We start from the raw sequence: 21,279 nt of genomic DNA, 5'->3' as shown, positions 1-21,279 counted from the left end.
GGGTGTAGGGAGGGTGTAGGGGGTGTGAAGCCAAACACACACACACACACAGACCCCTACCCCTCCCCTAGCTGACGTCACTCAACCATATACATGTTTATTCAGGTATCTTAACAACTTGGTGTAGAAAATAACAATAAAAAAATATTTCCTTATTTGCCGCCAGACATAGAACACCATGTGCACGTGTTGGTTAGGTGTGTACTGTAGGTGGTGAATACTTTTGGGTCAGGTGTGTAGGTGGTGAATACTTTTGGGTCAGGTGTGTAGGTGGTGAATACTTTTGGGTCAGGTGTGTAGGTGATGAATATTTTCGGGTCAGGTGTGTAGGTGGTGAATACTTTCGGGTCAGGTGTGTAGGTGGTGAATACTTTCGGGTCAGGTGTGTAGGTGGTGAATACTTTTGGGTCAGGTGTGTAGGTGATGAATACTTTCGGGTCAGGTGTGTAGGTGGTGAATACTTTTGGGTCAGGTGTGTAGGTGGTGAATACTTTTGGGTCAGGTGTGTAGGTGATGAATACTTTCGGGTCAGGTGTGTAGGTGGTGAATACTTTTGGGTCAGGTGTGTAGGTAGTGAATACTTTCGGGTCAGGTGTGTAGGTGGTGAATACTTTTGTAACTTAACTGATTATAAGTATTAAAGTTGGGGATTTTTCTCACCAGTAAGTAAATATTGGAGTGGCTAGTACAGTACGGTGCAGTTCTTTATTGTATTGAATGACTTTGGGGGGTTCTTCCAGGCTTAACACACTCAAGCTTCAACCAGTGTTCTGTGTCTGGTGGACCCTCGTCGTGGTGGCCCCTCGTCGTGGTGGCCCCTCGTCTGGTGGCCCCTCGTCGTGGTGGCCCCTCGTCGTGGCCCTTGTGGCCCGTCGTCGTGGTGGCCCCTTCGTCGTGGTGGCCTTGTCGTGGTGGCCCCTCGTCGTGGTGGCCCTCGTCGTGGTGGCTCCTCGTCGTGGTGGCCCCTCGTCGTGGCCCCGTCGTCGTGGTGGCCCCCTCGTCGTGGTGGCCTTGTCGTGGTGGCCCCTCGTCGTGGTGGCCCCTTGGTGGCCCGTCGTCGTGGTGGCCTTCGTCGTGGTTGGCCCCTCGTCGTGGTGGCCCCTCGTCGGTGGCCCCTCGTCGTTCTCGTCTGGTGGCCCTCGTTGGCCCTCTCGTGGTGGCCCTTCGTCGTGTGCTCGTCGTGGTGGCCCTTGTCGTGGTTGCCCCTCGTCGTGGTGGCCTTCGTCGTGGTGGCCCCTCGTCGTGGTGGCCCTCGTCGTGGTGGCCCTCGTCGTGTGTGGTGCCCCCTCGTCGTGGTGCCCGTGGCCCTCTCGTGGTGGCCCCTCGTCGTAGTGCCCCTCGTCGTGGTGGCCTCGTCGTGGTGCCCCTCGTCGTGGCCCTCGTGTGCCCGTCGTGGTGGCCCCTCGTCGTTGCCCTGTCGGTGGCCCCTCGTCGTGGTGGCCTCGTCGTGTTGGCCCCTCGTCGTGGTGGCCCCCCCTCGTCGTGGTGGCCCCTCTCGTCGTGGTGGCCCCCCTCGTCGTGGTGGCCCCTCGTGCCCCTCGTCGTGGTGGCCCTTCGTCGTGGTGGCCCCTCGTCGTCGTGGCCTCGTGGTGGCCCCTCGTCGTGGTGGCCCTCGTCGTGGTCTATAATTCAGGGCTGACGTAATCTCCTGGGTGTTTTCCCTGGTATAATTTTGCATGCTTTCAAGGGGTCATTGTTACCAGACGATATCTTAAACGTATGTCCGGAGTTGTGGTGAAGATTGGCCAAGGACAATGTCTTTTAATGGTATACGGCTCGCTCTCAGTATAAACTTAACCTAACCTAACCATGACTTCATCGCCTCCAAAATAAAGACTTTATTATTTAAATATAATAATATACCCACATAAATACAGACACACACACACACACAACTGAAAGACTACACACACATACACATACACACACACACACACACACACACACACACACACACACACACAAACAAACAAACAAACAAACAAACAAACAACTGAAGTAAAAAGGCAAGCCATTTTCTCCCAGGAGCTTCAGAGGCTGTAGGGTGTGAGGCTTCTTCTATCTTCACTACAGGATGACTCACGCCGGCACTCTCTCAGTCTGGCTCCTGATGCAGTGTTGGAGATATTAACGAGGATCTCCAGCCCACACTCCTTCCCTCACTTCCCCACTCATTCCCATCACCCCCTCCATCCCTCCCTCTCTCCTCCTTGTCCAATTTCTCTCACTCGTTACCCTTCTCCTTCTCCCATTCTCTTGACTTGTCTCTCCCTTTCTCCTCTTCTCCCTCTTCCCTCCCCTCTCTTCCTCCCTCTCTCTCCTTCTCCTTTCTCCTCTTCTCCCCCTCCTCTCCCCCCTCTCACTTATCCCCCTCTTAATTGTGGCAACGTTTCCTTATCTTCCCTGGTGCCCTTTTTCCCCTCTCTTCCCTCTTTCTTCTCTACCAACACTCCTCCTCCTCCTTCTGTTCCTCCTCTTTCTGCTCATCCTTATCCTACACACACTCTCTCTCTCTCTCTCTCTCTCTCTCTCTCTCTCTCTCTCTCTCTCTCTCTCTCTCTCTCTCTCTCTTTTTTTCTTCCTCAAGTTCCCTCTTTCACTGTTAGTTCCCTCAACTTTGCCTCTCTCTTCCTCTTTCTCTTCCTCTTGTCTGTCTTCCATACTATAGTTATCAGCTAAACTTTTCATGTTTCTCTTCATTTTGTCTTCTTCCTCCTTCTCCTCCTCCCCCTCCTCCTCCCCTTCCCTCCTCATTCCCCTCCTCCTCCTCCCCTCCTCTTCCCCTCTTCCTCTTTTCTCACTCGTGTTTTTTCTTCATCCCTTGTTCATTTTTTTATCCATAAAAAATTGGGTGGGAAGGAAGGAGGGGGGATGGAGGAAGGGGAGGAATGACGGAAGAATGGGAGGGAGGGTGGGAGGGAGGTCTTCTGGTTTTTTCACGAGGTTATTAACAGCGTCTTACAATATGCTTTAGGTCCTGCCACAGAGAAAGGTCAGGGGACGAGTCAATGTGGTTCTATATACCGCCAGGAGTGACGTAATGGTTCTAGATACTGTCAGGAACCACTTCATGGTTCTAGATACTGCCAGGAGTGACTTGATGGTTCTAGATACTGTTAGGAGTCACTTTGTCAATGGTTCTAGATACTGTCAGGAGTCACTTAATGGTTCTAGATACTGTCAGGAGTCACTTAATGGTTCTAGATACTGTCAGGAGTCACTTAATGGTTCTAGATACTGTCAGGCGTCACTTAATGGTTCTAGATACTGTCAGGCGTCACTTAATGGTTCTAGATACTGTCAGGAGTCCTTAATGGTTCTAGATACTGTCAGGAGTCACTTAATGGTTCTAGATACTGTCAGGAGTCCTTAATGGTTCTAGATACTGTCAGAGTCACAATGGTTCTAGATACTGTCAGGGTATAATGATTCTAATACTGTCAGGAGTCACTTAATGGTTCTAGATACTGTCAGGAGTCACTTAATGGTTCTAGATACTGCCAGGAGTGACGTGATGGTTCTAGATACTGTCAGGAGTCACTTAATGGTTCTAGATACTGTTAGGAGTCACTTAATGTAGTCCAGGTATTACTTATATGTTATGGCCGACTGTGTTGCTTGGATCAGCTGTTTCAAGTAAGTCGTATGTTAAGCTTCGACAGTTTCCCCTCCTCTCTCTCCCCAAGGTATGACGCTATATATATATTAACCCCTTATTTTTATTTCCCTTCTCTCTTTCTTCTTCTTCTTCCTCCTCCTGGTTGCTTATCTTCCTCTTTCCTCTTATTTTTCTCCTTGTTTCTTCACCTCCTTCTCTCTTCCTTCACCTCCTACTTCTTTATTTTCTTCCTTCTTCCTCTTTGTTTCTTATATTCCTCTACTCCCCTCCTCTTTCCTCCTCTTTTTCCTGCTTTATTTTCCTTCTTTACCTCATGTTTTCTCCTCCTCCCCCATTCTCCCCTTCTTTCTCCCCTTCCATGAAATTTCTTATCCGATATCCAGTTGAAATAAAATCCTGGTATTAAAGGTTTTTGAAAGACATGTTAATCTGATGGTATCAATTGTAATCTACGACCACCTGAAATTTATATCGTTTAGGGAATAAAAAATCTTCCCTAGACTCGTTTTATTACGCAGGATTAACACAGTGGACACATAACCTCCCTAAAATGGCTCCCTCTATATATGCTATCCCCGAAGGTCGCTTTTTTGCCCACTAAATGAATTGTACACTTCGATATTACTATACAGTGTGATTATGGTTCATCTTTCTTTCTTGTTAGTTTTTGTGAGTCCAGAATGAATGTATTGTGTCTCATATTAAGGAAGTTTATATTGATTTATATTATTTATCAGTAATTCTCATGTCGGGGAGAAAATTTAAACATACCAACACGTTCTTTACTGTGTGATGGCCGGAGGGAAGTGTTCGCGTGTCGTCACTCTTACTGGACGTTACCTCACAGTGGAGTATTCCAGCTGGTGCTCCTCGACTCCAGTACATTATCGTATTATTGGATTAGTTAATGATTTATTCTGTTACTATGACGATGATTTTGCTGTACGATTTTTTTTCTTTTTATGCTGTTCATTTCTTTTTTTTTTTCGTAAGATAGTCGAGATGATTGTTGATGTTTTGTTGTGTTGGTGTACCTGGAGGAGTCTCGGAGGATCACTTTCAGCCTCATTACTGCACCTCACTCATCCTTTCCATTAGTGATTGTGTGTGTGTGTGTGTGTGTGTGTGTGTGTGTGTGTGTGTGTGTGTGTGTGTGTGTGTGTGTGTGTGTGTGTGTTTTTTAGAACAGTTAGTGACGATTTTATTGTCGTTTTATCGAGTGTTTTTTTCTTATGTTTATATGTTGGTATTTTAATAAAACACTGCTGTTGGTATTTGAAGTGTGTGGTAGTGTGAAGTGTGTGGTAGTGTGAAGTGTGTGGCTGGAGCAGTGTTGTAGACTCCAGCACTACAACACTGGAAGGAGTGATGTGCTTACTAAGATTTTTTTAGATTGTCCCCGAGGGGGCTAGTTTATTGGGCACCTTCCCATCCTGTGCAAGGTGAAGCGCAGAAGCGTTTACAGCGCCCATCTGGGAAGCATGCGGAGTTCATGCTTGTCTTTATGATTCATGCATTAAGGGCGTAGAAGCCTGAAGGGTCATGGGTTTTGTCAGCAAGTTACATAAAGTGACAGTATGATGAGTGTGTGGGGAAAAATTCGTACAATTTATCTGTTTATGTATGGCAGGTCCTTATAGTGTCAAGCGCCAGGCCATAGCCATAGGCGTTGACAATGAGGACATAACTTTTAGTGTGATTGTGATGGCGTGTACGTCGGTAGTGTCGGCTTCAAGGGGGACGTCGAGAAGTTGGTAGGGAACGTCCTTCTTGGCGTAGATACGTAGTCCACTAGCATGTCTTCAGGTGGTCAATGTGGAGAACTGGAGTGGATGGGCCCCAGGTGCAGGCATGCCGGTGGGGGGCTGGGAGCCACTAAGAGGTTCTTGTACCCTAAAGTCCAGGCTCAGGCTCACGGGGGGTCTAATTGGATCCCTTAAATGGTTTTAAGGTAGATTAAGGGGTTTGATAATTACGTTAAGGGAGCTATAAGGTTTGGTAAAAAAATTCAGACCAAACAAAATAGAATCGAAATTTCACTAAAGTTTTCACCTTAATTATATTCATTCTCTTGTCATCAGTTAAGGGAGAAAATTAACCCACGTATCATGGGAAAAATTAACCCACGTATCAAGGAAGAAAAATTAACCCACGTATCAAGGAAGAAAAATTAACCCACGTATCAAGGAAGAAAAATTAACCCACATATCAGGAAGGAAAATTATACATGGGAAAAATTAACCCACGTATCAAGGAAGAAAAATTACCCACGTATCAAGGAAGAAAATTAACCCACGTATCAAGGAAGAAAAATTAACCCCATATTAGGAAGAAAAATTAATCCACGTATCAAGGAAGAAAAATTAACCCACGTATAGGAAGAAAAATTACCCACGTATCAGGAAGAAAAATTAACCCACGTATCAAGGAAGAAAAATTAACCCACGTATCAAGGAAGAAAATATAACCCACGTATCAAGGAAGAAGAAAAACCAACCTTATCGTCAAGAATCTGGATCCACTTAGAGGTATCACTCGTCTCTAGGGACAATATATTATCGTACACGGTGGAGCGACCACAGTTACCACACCACAGTAAGTCTCTGCAGCTGACAATGGCTCGGTCATATACACACAATGGTAGTATTAAGAATGTCCAACAGCGGCGGCGGAACATCAAGGCTTGGCGAATCTTTGTCGGTGGTGGGGGAGGTGGGGGCAAGATTGGAAGCGTGAGGGGGAGGGCAAGATTGGAAGCATGAGGAAGGGAGAGACAAGATTGGAAGCGGGTGGAGGAGGCGGGTGGAAGCGTGAGCAGGGAAAGACAAGATTGGAATTGTGAGGACGGGAAAACAAGATTGGAAGCGTGGGAGAAGACAAGATTGGAAGCGTGAGGAGTTTCACTATTGGTGGCTGAGGGATGTAGGCCAGATTGGAAGAGGGGTGGCGTGAGATTTTGACCCATAAGTCGATTGTGTTAAAGATTACAGGTCCCTCGGGGTTAGGTTAGGTTAGGTTAGGTTAAGTCGGTGGGTATCATACGAGCCGAACATTATCATCAACAGGAAATAGTTCACTAAATACAAGTTGTTTTTTTAACATATACGAAGACGATGACTTAACATACAGGCACGATGACTGATATATGTATTTTATGTCCTATATTCGTCTCTTTTGGTCATCATTAAAAAATAATAATAATATATACATTGAAATCCTTGCGTTGTCCTCTGATTTTTTTTTGACGATTTTTTCTCTTTCTCGACACTGCCATCATCATCATCATCATCATCATCATCATCATCAATCATCATCATCATCATCATCATCATCATCATCATCATCATCATCAATCATCATCATCATCATCATCATCATCTCATCAATCATCATCATCATCATCATCATCATCATCATCCACCACCATCATCATCATCACCACCAATAGTCCTCACACTATTATTTTTTTTATTTATTCCCCGTTGTATTTTTTGTATTATGGTATATATATTCAGTCACACCTGTCAGTTAGCAGATTAAGGCTCATGGTCGTTTATCAGAGTGAACAAGGTCGACTGTGACGTATCCAGGAATTATCAAGTCATTATGAAGGGCCACACACACACGCACACACACACACACACACACACACACACACACACACACACACACACACATGACCCACACTTCTTCCAGCAAGTGTTTTTCAGCCATCGAAGCTAAGGCCATCTTGCTTCCATCCATCAACCAGACTAAATTTCCAGGGAGGATCAGTCAGGCTAAGTCAGTGTGAGGGTAAGTCAAGCGAGCTCAGGTGTAAGTCAGTTAGCAATTACTCGATGTCAAGGCTGGAGGTTAAGGTGAACAACGATCAAGTGTGACTCAGCTGTATGGTGTCAGCCGAGGGTGTCAGCTACGGTGTATAAGTGGAAAATTAGTGGTAGTGGTGGTGATGGAAAGTGTAAGTGGATGAGGGTGTAGGAGTGTTAGGGTGTGGGGAAGAGAGAGGGTGTGAGGAGTGTTGAGGGTATGGGGTGGGGGATGTGTGAGTGTTGGGTGTGTGTGAGTGTTAGGGGTGTGTGTGGAGTTAGAGAGGGGGGTGTAGGAGTTATGGTGTGTGAGAAAGGGTGTAGTGTTGGGGTGTGTGGAGTGTTGGGGTGTGTGTGAGGTGGGGTGTGTGAAAGGGTGTAGGGGTGTTAAGGTGTGTGTGAGTTGAGGGGGTGTGGAGTGTTAGGGTGTGTGTGTGTGCTGGGGTGTGTGTGAGTTAGAAGGGTGTGTGAAAGGATGTAGGAGTGTTAAGGTGTGTGTGTGTGTGTGTGTTCAGGGGTGTGTGTGAGAGGTGTAGGAGTGTTAGGGTGTGTGTGTGATAGAGGGTGAGGTGTAAGGTGTGTGGAGAGAGAGGGTGTGTAGTGAGAGATGGGGTGTAGGAGTGTTAGGTGTGTGAGAGAGGGTGTGTGAGTGAGAGAGGGTGTGGGTGTTGGGGTGTGTGAGAAGGTGTGTGAGTGTTAGGGTGTGAGTGAGGGTGTAGGAGTGTTAGGGTGTGAGAGAAGGTGTGTGTGGAGTGTTAGGGTGTGTGAGGTGAGAGAGGGGTTGTGGGAGTGTTGGGGTGGTGGTGAGAGGAGGTGTGTGGAGTGTTAGGGTGTGAGTGTTAGGGTGTGTGGTGGTGAGGAGAGGGGTGTGTAGGAGTGTTAGGGTGTGTGAGAGGGTGTGTGGTGTAGGGTGTGTGGGGTGTGAGGGAGAGTGAGGAGTGTTAGGTGTGTGAGAGAAGGTGTGTGGAGTGTTAGGGTGTGTGGTGAGGAGAGGTGTAGGAGTGTTGGGGTGTGTGAGAGAAGGTGTGTGAGTGTTAGGGTGTGTGGTGAGGAGGGGGTGTAGGAGTGTAAGAGGGTGTGTGAGAGGGTGTGTGAGTGTTAGGGTGTGTGGTGAGGAGGGATGTAGGAGTGTTAAGGTGTGTGGAGAGAAGGTGTGTGAGTGTTAGGGTGTGTGGTGAGGGTGTGTAGGGTGTTAGGGTGTGTGAGGAAGGTGTGTGGAGTGTTAGGGTGTGTGGTGAGAGGGGTGTGAGGTGTTAGGGTGTGGGTGTTGGGGTGTGTAGAGAGGGGTGTGAGGAGTGTTGGGGTGTGTGATGGGGGTGTGTGAGGTGGGAGAGGGGTTGGGGTGGGTGTGTGAGAGGTGTGTGAGTGTTAGGGGTGTGTGGTGAGAGGGGTGTGTAGGGTGTAAGGTGTGTGAGAGAGGGTGTGTGAGTGTTGGGGTGTGTGAGGTGAGAGAGGGTGTGTAGGGGTGTTGGGGTGTGTGAGGGTGTGTGAGTGTTAGGGGTGTGTGAGTGAGAGGGGGGTGTGGGTGTTGAGGTGTGTGAGAGGTGTGTGGTGTTAGGGTGTGTGGTGAAGAGGGTGTGTAGGAGTGTTAAGGTGTGTGAGGAGGGTGTGTGGTGTTAGGGTGTGTGAGGTGTGTGAGAGGGTATAGGGTGTTAAGGTGTAGGAGTGTTAGGGTGTGTGAGAGGGGTGTGTGGTGGGGGTGTGTGAGGTGTGTGAGGGTGTAGGGTGTTAAGGTGTAGGGTGTTAGGTGTAGGAGTGTTAGGGGTGTGTGTGAGAGGGTGTAGGAGTGTTAGGGTGTGTGTGGAGAGAGAGAGGGGGAGGGTGTGTGAGTGTTGGGGTGTGTGTGGAGTGTGTGTGGTGTGTGAGAGGGGTGTAGGAGTGTTAGGGTGTGTGAAAGAGAGAGAGGGGTGTGTGAGGTGTGTGAGAGGGGTGTAGGGTGTTAGGGTGTGTGAGAGAGAGAGAGAGGGAGGGTGTGTGAGTAGGTGTGAGAGGGTGTAGGAGTGTTAGGGTGTGTGAGAGAGAGAGAGAGGGAGGGTGTGTGAGGTGTTGGGGTGTGTGAGGTGTGTGAGGGGTGTAGGGAGTGTTAGGGGTGTGTGTGAGAGAGAGAGAGAGGGGAGGGTGTGTGAGTGTTGGGGTGTGTGAGTGTGTGAGAGGGTGTAGGAGTGTTAGGGTGTGTGTGAGAGAGAGAGGGAGGGTGTGTGAGTGTTAGGGTGTGTGAGTGTGTGAGAGGTGTAGGAGTGTTAGGGTGTGTGTGAGAGAGAGAGAGAGGGTGTGTGGGTGTTAGGGTGTGTGGTGTGTGAGAGGGTGTAGGAGTGTTAGGGGTGTGAGAGAGAGAGAGAGAGGAGGGTGTGTGAGTGTTGGGGTGTGTGAGTGTGTGAGAGGGTGTAGGAGTATTAGGGGTGTGTGAGAGAGAGGAGGGGTGTGTGAGTGTGTGAGAGGGTGTAGGAGTGTAGGGTGTGTGAGGAGAGAGAGGGAGGGTGTGTGAGTATTAGGGGTGTGTGAGTGTGTGAGAGGGTGTAGGGAGTGTGGGGTGTGTGAGAGAGAGGGGGAGGGTGTGTGGGTGTGTGAGAGGGGTGTAGGAGTGTTAGGGGTGTGTGAGAGAGAGAGAGGGAGGTGTGTGAGTGTGTGAGTGTGTGAGAGGGGGTGTGGGGTGTTGGTGTGTGAGAGAGAGGGTGTGTGGTGTTGGGTGTGTGTGGTGTGTGAGAGGTGTAGGGAGTGTTAGGGTGTGTGTGAGAGAGAGAGAGGAGGGTGTGTGGAGTGTGTGAGAGGGGTGTAGGAGTGTTGGGGTGTGTGAGAGAGAGGGAGGGTGTGTGAGTGTTAGGGTGTGTGTGAGTGTGTGAGAGGGTGTAGGAGTGTTAGGGTGTGAGAAAGAGAGAGGGAGGGTGTGTGAGTGTTAGGGTGTGTGAGTGTGTGAGAGGGTGTAGGAGTGTTCAGGTGTAGGAGTGTTAGGGTGTGTGAGAGGGTGTGTGAGTGTTAGGGTGTGTGAGTGTGTGAAAGGGTGTGTGTTAGGGTGTTTTGTTCTTGTCACCTTAACAATTTCTCTAACCTCTGTAATATCTGATGGTGTTGATCAACAGTGTGAGAAGTTGCCAGTGAGTAATTTATTAAGTGTTCCTCTACACTGTCTATTATACTGTATCCAGAATCAATGTAAACTTGCATGGTAGTTACACTGAATATATAACCATCTTCATAACTACTGTATCTAAATCTCTCTCTTGTATTGACTTCGAGTACGAGGTAATTTTAATGGCAACACCTTCATGTTTATAAATAAATAACAAATCACAAAAAAAATTAATTATAAGAAACAGAATTACGATTGTTGACAAGTTTTTTGTAGAGCGTCTGGTTGGATGATTGGCTGTTTATTTATAAATTTATTTTACATCAGCCAGTGATTATTAACTGATTTATTATTATTGTTATTCCAGCATTCATTGTTATTTAATTTTTTTTTACTGTGGGTCCAAATGTTTACAAGGAGTGCATGTGGTTGAACGGCAAGAACTGTAAGGTTCCGCCCGCGTGGTAGTTGCCGGAAGGCATGACCGTGCATATGTCTACTGGATACCCCTTACTTATCTCAACATTTCAACATTTTTCTTTCTCATGAAATAATAAGAAAACAGGGCATTATTTTTAGGAATGTCTGTTGACGTTTTTGGTGTTGTATATGACTGGGATAGTGGAGTGGGTGTGTGTGGGCGTTGGTAGTGAGGCGCTGGTAGTGAGGCGCTGGTGAGATGTGGCATCTCCGGGCAGCAGCGCCTCCCAGACATAGACGGACGGGCCACAGCAGTTAGTAGCCCGGCGACCGCCATTCGTTGGGGTCGTGTTCCTACAGTCTTACCGAGTGTTTCTCCAGTCGTGAATGTTCAGTGAGAGCGAACCTTTACACTAGAGTAAAGCTTAGTGACCATCAGCATCATGATGGTCGCCAGGACTGTCATACATCATCTACTTGTGGCTCTCCCGGTAGTGTGTCTGTTCGCAGCCACGCTAACCACCGCTTTTAATCAGGTAAATATTAAACATCCATGCTTTCTTTATTAGCCTCCTCTGCCACAGTGGCTGGAGGCTGTCGCGCCTTAGTTGACCTATTTTCTCTCATGAACCGTTGCCATATTTTACCGCTTCATATTAGCAAAGAATTTTTTGGGTCTGTGTTTTGACTGTGCTCAAATAGTGGCAATGTTTAGCCGAGAGCGAGAATGGTGGTGATGTCAACAGGCGCAGCAGTGGCCGGCCGACCCGCCCAGACTCTGCTCCTGAGGCTGGGCGCGGCCACCAGGAACGGACCTTGCAGCCCCCGGGGGGGTATAGGGCACTGGCCGGCCGGCGCCGTGATGCCCCCCACCTTGCAACACTGTCACGTTACATGTGTTTATCTTCTACAAGATAAAGGATTAGCTCCCCGCCAGAACAATTCCTCCACAACTGCTGAAAGATCCTCAGTGTTCCAGACACCATTATTGTACTCTCCCTATCTGTTCAGAAAAGTGTTCGTGTGTTTTATGTTAGAGTTTATCCACCAGTCCAAGAAGGTTGTTCTCCCTCCCTCCCTGAGTAATGGGTGTAGATGTGTGTACAGTGTTATGGGTGTAGGTGTCCATGTGTGCACAGTATAATGGGAACAGGTGTGCATGTTTGCACAGTGCAACTGGGATAGGTGTACATCTAACGGGTATAGGTGTACATGTGTGTGGGTATGGTGTTGTGGGTGTAGGTGTACACGTGTGTACAGTGTAATGGGAGTAGGTGTAGATGTGTGCACGGAGTTAGAGGAGGAGAGAGTGTAGGTGTTTGTGGTCCCGCCAGCCCATTCACGCCCGCCTACCCCACACACTCTGCTGCACACAATCCTTATACATCCATTCGTGCACATACTGTAGTCACCACACTCATTTCTCAACACCCACGCCACACTCGTATTCCCGTGCACATTCGTCTCGTGCATATCCTCACCACACTCGTCACCACACTAGTGCATGTTCTCACCACACGAGCAGAATCACCGTCACGCCGTGCTCCCCCACCACATATGCATGTCCCCACCACACGTGCAAATCCCCACCACTCTTGCATACCCCACCACACTCGTGCATACCCCACCACACTCGTGCATACCCCACCACACTCGTGCATACCCCACCACACTCGTGCATACCCCACCACACTCGTGCAAACCCCACCACACCCACCACACTCGTGCATACCCCACCACACTCGTGCATACCCCACCACACTCGTGCATACCCACCACACTCGTGCATACCACACTTGCATACCCCACACACTCTTACATACACTACACCCATACCCACCACTCTTATACACCCCACCACACACTGCAGACACACACAGCCAAGGTTCTGGTCGTCTCATGTGCTCCTGGCAATGCTATCAAACAAACAGTCGTATTCAGGGTTGGCCGCGGTGTTCCTCAACAATGTTTCTTTCACTGTTGGCCTAACACTCCCCCCTCCCACCAAACACCGCCCAGCCGGCTTTCCCTCTCGCCCGCCCATCCTCTCCCTCAGCCCCACCACTCCACTTGTCTTCCCTTCCACCCTCTCCTTCCACTCTCATCTTTTACTGATACATAGGATAAGTGTTAGTGTTGCCTCCCTCACCTCTAACCAAACATGTATACAGGTCGTCTGGCAGGGCTCCTTCACTATAACGGGCAGGGGCTTTCACAACACACCGGCGGCCTGTGATATCGTCGTCTACCCAGGCAGGGGCGCCATTACCCGAGTCTTGGCTCTTCGCTACCAGAAAATCACATTTGACTGTACCTGTTGCGGGGGATTGTGGATATTTTGATGTTTGTGTTCGTAATTCAAGTGTATGAAATAATCCTGCAAATGATATGCAATTTTTGATAAATTAATAGTTTACACAACGGGTCCTTGGCAAGACCCTGATAACCTCTTATTTACAGGAGGGAAACTCACTGTACAGGTATATGTTTTTGAGTCGACATAATACATTAGTTACGACTATATTGTTATATAACTTTCCCATTATGTGCGATTACATCATCAGAACCATAGCTGCCACCAAAAAAAAATAAAAAAATCTGAATGTCTTAGATTTTCCGAGTTGTTGGTTCGAGCGGCTTACCTCATCGTTGTTTCACCCAGTACTTTCTCGCTGTATACAGTACTTGTCGGTCCTGCGAGTTTGTTCGTGTAGTGTCACCCCTCCCCTCCCCTTAATGTCATGTTATTTTATGTATGATTATTGTCCTTTCATTGCTGGATATTGACATGGTCTTGAGGTCATCTCCTTAACTTTCAGGTTAATGCTTAAAAGTGATTCCCAAACCCAGATACAACAGGTTGGGTGGTACAGCAGAGGTACAGGGTGGTATACATGGGTTGGTACAGGAGTGGTGGGGTATGGGTTAGGAGTGGTGGGGAGCAGAGGTTGCTGGTGCAGGAGTGGTGGGGGAGCAGAGGATGGGTTGGTACAGGGTGGTGGGGAGCAGAGGTTGGGTTGGTACAGGAGTGGTGGGGGGGCATATGGGTTGGTACAGAGTGGTGGGGGGCATAGGTTGGGTTGGGTGGGGTTGGCATAGGTTGGGGGGGTTGGGTTGGCACAGGAGTGGTGGGGGAGCAGCAGAGGTTGGGTTGGTACAGGAGTGGTGGGGAGCAGAGGATGGTTGGGTTGGTACAGGAGTGGTGGGGAGCAGAGGATGGGCTGGTACAGGAGTGGTGGGGAGCAGAGGTTGGGTTGGTACAGGAGTGGGGGGGGCATAGGTTGGGTTACAGGGTGGAGAGCAGAGGTTGGGTTGGTACAGGAGTGGGGAGCAGAGGTTGGGTTGGTACAGGAGTGGTGGGGAGCAGAGGTTGGTACAGGAGTGGTGGGGGCAGAGGATGGGTTGGTACAGGGTGGTGGGGGCATAGGTTGGGTTGGTACAGGAGTGGTGGTGGCAGAGGTTGGGTTGGTACAGGAGTGGTGGGTGGTAGAGGTTGGGTTGGTACAGGAGTGGTGGGTGGCAGAGGTTGGGTTGGTACAGGAGTGGTGGGGGGCAGAGGTTGGGTTGGTACAGGAGTGGTGGGTGGCAGAGGGTGGGTTGGTACAGGTGGTGGGGCAGAGGTTGGGTTGGTACAGGAGTGGCGGGTGGCAGAGGGTGGGTTGGTACAGGAGTGGTGGGTGGCAGAGGGTGGGTTGGTACAGGAGTGGTGGGGGTGGCGCGTAACATTATTTTTTCTTAGTATGTCTCAACCTTCCCCAAATACACGAGATACACAGATAAGATCATTAAGAGTTTACTCTATCTTCGCTACTGATCAGTTTGTTAGCCGGGTGAGTGGTCGGTCACTTTACTGTCATGCACTGTTGGCAAGTATTGGGCATGTAATATAAACTCGAGTAAAAGGTTTAAAATTGATTAAGTTGATTAATTTGATTTTAACAAAATTGGGGAGGGCGTCTTGTGGTAAAATTGGGAACCATTGGTCTAAACGTCTTAGTCTTTTAACACTGTACTTAAGATAAGACAATGACGACCAAAGGTTGAGGCGTATCTGTAACTGTGTTTAGTGATGGCCTTACCTCTTATATATATATATATATATATATATATATATATATATATATATATATATATATATATATATATATATATATATATGTGTGTGTGTGTGTGTGTGTGTGTTAAGACGAAAGCACCGTCCTCCCACCCCCTATCCGGCCCTCGCTCCACTCCATGGCCCTATACAACAGGGGAACGAGGACCTATACATACCGTATGAATCCACGGCTGACTGGTGCCTCACAAGGATATACGTCTACCAATTACAGCATTTTTAGTGGCCGCCGTCCATGTGTAGCGCCATTATTAAGACTACTCCACCTCCCAGCCCCGCTAACCCTCCACCACCTCTCGGTGCCTCACAGTATAGGGATGTGGTGTGGGAATTTTAGTGGTGTACACAGTGGAGTGTGACGTAGGACATTAAGGTGTGTAGTGTAGATCAGCTTTTTCAGAGCTAGTTTATTGTGCAGCCATGTACAGTACAGCATGTTGTGGACGATAGTACAAAAAGTTGCATAAAAGGCCCAGAATTTGGGCGTCATTGATGGATAAGTATATACTTATTTTACCAGGTACCAGTGATCTACAGTATGCTAAATAAGGATATTCTCTTGGTATTTTAGGTAAGACAGGAGTGTTATAATTATTTATATTGACATATTTCAATTTGGAGATTATGTAACCCTTCTACAAGACGTTTAACAGGGAATTTGTAGGTCAGGTTCGGATAGATGATATTAAACAACATCTGAACGGCTGCAGGCCTTGCCCACCAACCGTTACCATGGCAGGATGATTATCGAACAAGTGATGCTATTACTGTAAATATATTAATCTAGTCACTGCTGAAGACTGTCTCTTGTCATCGTTTTCTTTAACCACAAAAACCCTGTCCGTTATTTCGCGAATCGTTACCATGGTAACGCTGGTCAATTTCGGCGTATTTTTCACTGAAAGAATACTACCTGGACCCTGGCGTATGTTGAACAAACCTTCAAGTTTGGTACAAATCCACAAACCTGTCCTCTGGTTTAGGAGAGAAAGTCAGACAGGACCGAAAACTACCCTGTCTGTAGTCAGGGGCAGGATAATTAGCTGGAAGTTGTTGGATGATGCTTTAGTTTAGATAGACTGTAGTTAATGAACACGCGAGTTTTAGCGTGTCATACCAGGTGGTCCATATTGAGTGCAGTAAGGGTGGGTGAGGGTGAAGGACCTGGGCTAGTTACTTCTCATAATGGCCGCCTTGTGTTCCTCTCTTCCTGCCCTTCGCTCTATAGTTCACTGTTAAAATGGCCTGCGTGGCTATAGAGGAACCCGAAATTTTGTTAAGCTATAATCTGACGCGCCTTACAGAACACATTGAGGAACTTGAACGATAATTAAACCAACAACTGTAGGAGGTTGTCCTTGACTCTGTGGTTCTCATAACGTGGGCAGTTCTCCGACCCAGCCAGCGTTGATGTTGCCAAGTGTTGACAATATGTTATATTTATATATTATTATGAAGGATACTAACAGGTTTATGTCAGTTGTTGTATCAGTGGCCCACACAACTCTGGCAGTGTTGTGAGGCCAGAGGTCAACACCGGCCTAATGCGCTATACACCTGACCTTGTGGGTAATATTTTGTCTTTATATCATGAAAATATGACTTAATGATCCATTTATCAGCTAAAAGACTTTGACAGACGTGATAACCAAACCATAAATTACTCTTAACAATTGATGATAATAGTCTCGTTTTACGGGGGCTGTACCAACCTCTACCCACGCCTTGCTGGCTTATCGACACACTTTGCATGTCTTTATTTTAATCCTGATAAATGGGACAAGTGGTGTGTCCTCTGTAATCCAGCTCCACACACCCCCTCAAACGCCATGTCTAGGGGCTGCCGCTAGAGTATTGTGACTGATGAAACAAAACCTGACGATAACCCAGGCAGTATTAAAGGCTCGTAGAACATGAGAATAGAATATTATTTACCTCAAGCTCTTGTTACTAATTTATTAAGTATTATTTATAATTATTTGACAATATTACAGTTAATTTAAATTCATTTCGGATTGATTTTTCATTTCATTCCGGTCAGCAAGTGTGTCACAGTGGAGTCATTGCCCCGGGGATTACCTTAGGGCGGCACTATGCTGACTACAGCTGAAGTGAGATATAAGATGGAACCCCGCACACGGAACCTCAGCACTATGTTACCTAAAGAACATACTGTAATTTGCAAGCTATCGTAACTAACTTTTGTGGGGAAAAAAGTTAGAATGTAAATTGTAGAGGAGGTTATCGGTTATGTTCCTCCATGTTCTGGAAGCGCCTTATCAACCAACCAGTACAATGTTCTAGCGTCACTTCCTCAGCACTGACGGTTAACTTCGTGGATATGCAGGCACTGTTGTTACCGTATTTATATATTGTTCAGACTAATAATACCTACAAAGATCATTTATATATATTGTCAGATGTGTTGTTGGGAGTCAATTAAACATGGGAGCCACAGCGATTATACTCTTTTAATGTTAACGATGGCGGTGTGTACATAAACCTGACTTTAAACTTGGAATATCATTAGTTTGTTGACATTGTCGGCGATGCTTTGTGGCTCCTTGATGGTGAAGGTTTGGCTACATCCATCAGTGACAAGTATATGTTCGTGTGTGTGTGTGTGTGTGTGTGTGTGTGTGTGTGTGTGGGTGTGTGTGTGGGTGTGGGTGTGTGGGTGTGGGTGTGGGAACGAGTGGGCGTTATGGCGGCGATTAACATTCAATCCTTGTCCAACGCGACGACCTGGGCTGCTGCTGCCTCATTCGCATGTGTTATGTATGAAATTACCAATTGCCTGGTGTGTATGGTGGCCTGCGAGTATTTTGTTTTTACTCCTTATGGGGATATTAGTGTAGGCAAAACACTTTCATCAGTTAATTGTATACTGTTGGGCAAAACATCACACACAAACGCGCGTACACACACACACACACACACACACACACACACACACACACACACACACACACACACACACACACACACACACACACACACACACACACACGGACAACACGGCACCTGGCAGTACAAGGAATAGAAAACCTACTGTATTTTTGTGACCACTGCCATTCACTTAGGGAGGAGTGGCCGTGTTAACAGGAGGTTCTCAGACGGGTGCCTCAAGGCTGACGGGTGGCAGTAGACACCCTGACTCATCTCCAGGTTCACCCTCGCTAACCTCCACTGACAATGGGAAGACCTACCTGACACCACATGCTTCTACGCCCTTGACTCTTCAGGCTTCTACGCCCTTAACTCATAAGACAAAGGCAAGCATGAACTTAGCATGCTTCCCTGTTGGGCGCTGTAAACGCTTCTGCGCTTCACCTTACACAAGGATGTAGGGGGGTGCCCAATAAATAAAAAAATAAATAAATAAAAAAATACCTGACACCACCACCACTACTGCCCTACCTGATACCACCACCACCACTACTGACCTACCTGACACCATCAGTACTACCCTCTCCCTGACACCACTACTGGATTGGTTCATTGACTTGGTACAAAATCTTTGGGCATTGTATAGGACAAACTAAGTCCATCGTAACAATGGTTTTAAATTAGACAAATTTAGATTTAGGCGCGAGGCAGGTAAACACTGGACTGGAAATAGAGTAGTGGACGAGTGGAACAAGTTAACAAACCTCATCATTAACTCGAATACGCTGGATAGCTTCAAACATAAGTTGGATGGATATACGGTATGAGCCATAGGGTTTGGTGTAAACGAGACTGCCCAGTATGGGCCAATAGTCCCGCTGCGGTTTCCTCCATTTTATACTTCCTTATGTTCTTATGTAGGTGTATTAAAAGAAGTTTGTGTGTATATTCAATATTTTATCATCATACACAGCGAGGTGATGCAGATGTACCAACGGGGAGTAAAAATAGAGGTCAGTATGGGTATTAGGTCCGGGGCAGGGCAGGGCATAGTGTGACGGCCTGCACCGCCACCACTCTCCTCGCTGAGAACCCAGGATGTGGTGTGTTAATTTTTATATACCAGGAGCCTCCCCAGTGATAAATGTGGCCACACAATCAGCGATCACAGATTATGAAGATGAATGGGCGGTCAAGAGGGAAACTGGATACGGGGGGGGGGGGGACTGTGAGTCCTGGGGGCTTAATGAACATTTATCTACTTCATCGTCGTCAGTCACTACACCATTTACAGTTGCGTATCATTTTACACAAGTTGGTACATTTTTCAGCTTCCATGACCATCTGCTCCATTAATTTTTTTCTTTATTTCAAGTTGTTCATGTCCTTAAATTTATTCCGTAGTTAGGAAACGCCAGAAGTGTTTGTAACGAGTAAGGTTAAATATTACGTGAGATGATACACATTTAAACCAATTATGGCGATGTAATTAGTTAGTTAGTGTATGATAGAGGTGGTGGTGGATGTTGGGAGGAGGGAAGTGGATGAGGGAGAGTAGTAACACATGGTAGTGGTGGGTGGGTAGTCCCGCGCCACGGAGGAATGTGGTCCGCGGCATTCTCCCTCCTGCCTCCTTCTCTCACTCTCTCTCCTCACTCCGCTGTCATCTGCACTTTTCGCCACACCTCTACATCCTCTTTCTTCTTATCCTCCTCCAGCCTGAATGTCATTTGTAACGGGATACCGAAATCACGCCGACACCAGCAGTAGGTCGTCCTTCTCGATGCTGTTGAGGATTAGCAGTCCTCCAGGCTTTGTGGGAGTTGTTGAGACATTCCTGTACCCGAGTCTCGGTATCACGAGCTTATCATGTGTCACCTAGCATACATAACGTAGTTCCTGCCTGGGTGTGGGTATGTGTTCACTGCCTCTACGTGGGTGTGGGTATGTGTTCACTGTCTCTACGTGGGTGTGGGTATGTGTTCACTGCCTCTACGTGGGTGTGGGTACGTGTTCACTGCCTCTACGTGGGTGTGGGTACGTGTTCACTGCCCCTACGTGGGTGTGGGTATGTGTTCTTTGCCCTCAACGTTTACACAGTCATTTGGTCCTGACTGAAAAAAGGAACAATAGAGAAATACCATTTTAACTGTTTTATGCATAACAATGAGAACAAGCAAATGAGCAGTATTAATCGGTCTTTCCCCTCCAGGTACGCTGCTAAAAACCCCTTAGATTCCCCAAGGTGTTGAGAATGATAGATCTTTCACGAGTTCTGATTTCAGTGTTACAAGGACTAATTAGAGATGTACAATATGTCACTCACAAGACTCATGCGTGAAGTAAGCAGCGCTGTGGGTGACTCCTTTAACACTTGATATAAAACACGTGTAAGTAATGAATCAAATGCTTAAGATTTACTCGAGGGTTGAGACGAGTAAGGAAGACGGGGGGTGAGGTGCCAAGTGGTCGACTCGGCCTCTTGCTGCAATAGTTACGAGGCAGCAGCTTGTTTTCTCACGTAGCTCAGAATATAAAGCTACTTGATATTGAGGGAGAGAGGTGGACCTTATGTGGAGGAGGCGTGGGTGTGGGTGGGCGGGGAAGACAACATTAGGATGTGGGGCGTATAAAGGGTGGGCGTAAAGGAGGCGAGGGAGGGTGTAATGGTGTCGGTGTAGTTGGGCGGGTGGGTGCGAGGACACAGTTGGCGTGGGCCGGCGGGGGTCTTGGCGTGGGGAGGGAGGGTGTGGGTGTCAGGGTGCGGCAGCTTGACATGTCTAGATATAGTGGTGACGTAGAACTCTACTGGTGCTCTCTACTGTCACACCGAACCCTATCTGTTGTTTGGTGTGTGTGTGTGTGTGTACAGCGCATGTCACTATGTACGTTTGTCCGTCAGTATGGATGAATGTTTGGATGTGTGTTTAGCAGCTGTAACTCAAGGACGCTCAAGGCCACAGGTTTTCAGCATTAACGGCGTCACTTAACAAGTCATGGTGCTCCTCTTGGTATGGGATAATGTCACTGTCTGAATATTCTTCACTAAGACGGCTGTTGGATTTGAGACTTGTCGATCACTGTCAGTGCTTGTGCCAGCGCTAAGTAACAAGCAAACATGGTGATGAGTCAACAGCAGGTGTCAATATTTACATTGAAATGTTGCAAGTGCTGGTCAGAATTATTAGCAGGGAGGTGTTGAACTGGTCCAAATAAAAGAGTTGTCCTCTGGAAGTCAATAAGCTGTGTTAAGATGAGCACATTCCTTTGTTACTTTTGTTTACTTTGTTACGATATTATGTTATACTCTCACAAATATTAATGTCAGTTATTAAAGGCGTCGAGTTAATGGCTGGCAGAG

At 47.4% G+C, this 21,279-nt stretch overlaps 1 protein-coding gene across 1 annotated transcript in view; it reads left to right on the top strand.

Annotated features, from left to right (window-relative positions):
• The first annotated feature begins 11,222 nt into the window (after nt 1-11,222).
• LOC121853164 (basement membrane-specific heparan sulfate proteoglycan core protein-like) overlaps nt 11,223-21,279 on the top strand; it is a 476,204-nt gene continuing 466,147 nt past the window's right edge. Inside the window, exon 1 of the mRNA XM_042347127.1 lies at nt 11,223-11,451. Coding sequence (XP_042203061.1) covers nt 11,359-11,451 — 93 coding nt within the window. The 5' untranslated portion in view covers nt 11,223-11,358. The remainder of the gene's footprint in view (nt 11,452-21,279) is intronic.

The sequence above is a fragment of the Homarus americanus genome, unplaced genomic scaffold (assembly GCF_018991925.1).
Source record: "Homarus americanus isolate GMGI-L3 unplaced genomic scaffold, GMGI_Hamer_2.0 scaffold32871, whole genome shotgun sequence".
Lineage (NCBI taxonomy): Eukaryota > Metazoa > Arthropoda > Malacostraca > Decapoda > Nephropidae > Homarus > Homarus americanus.
The sequence above is the reverse complement of the archived record's forward strand: the minus strand, read 5'-3'. Positions and strand labels throughout refer to the sequence as shown.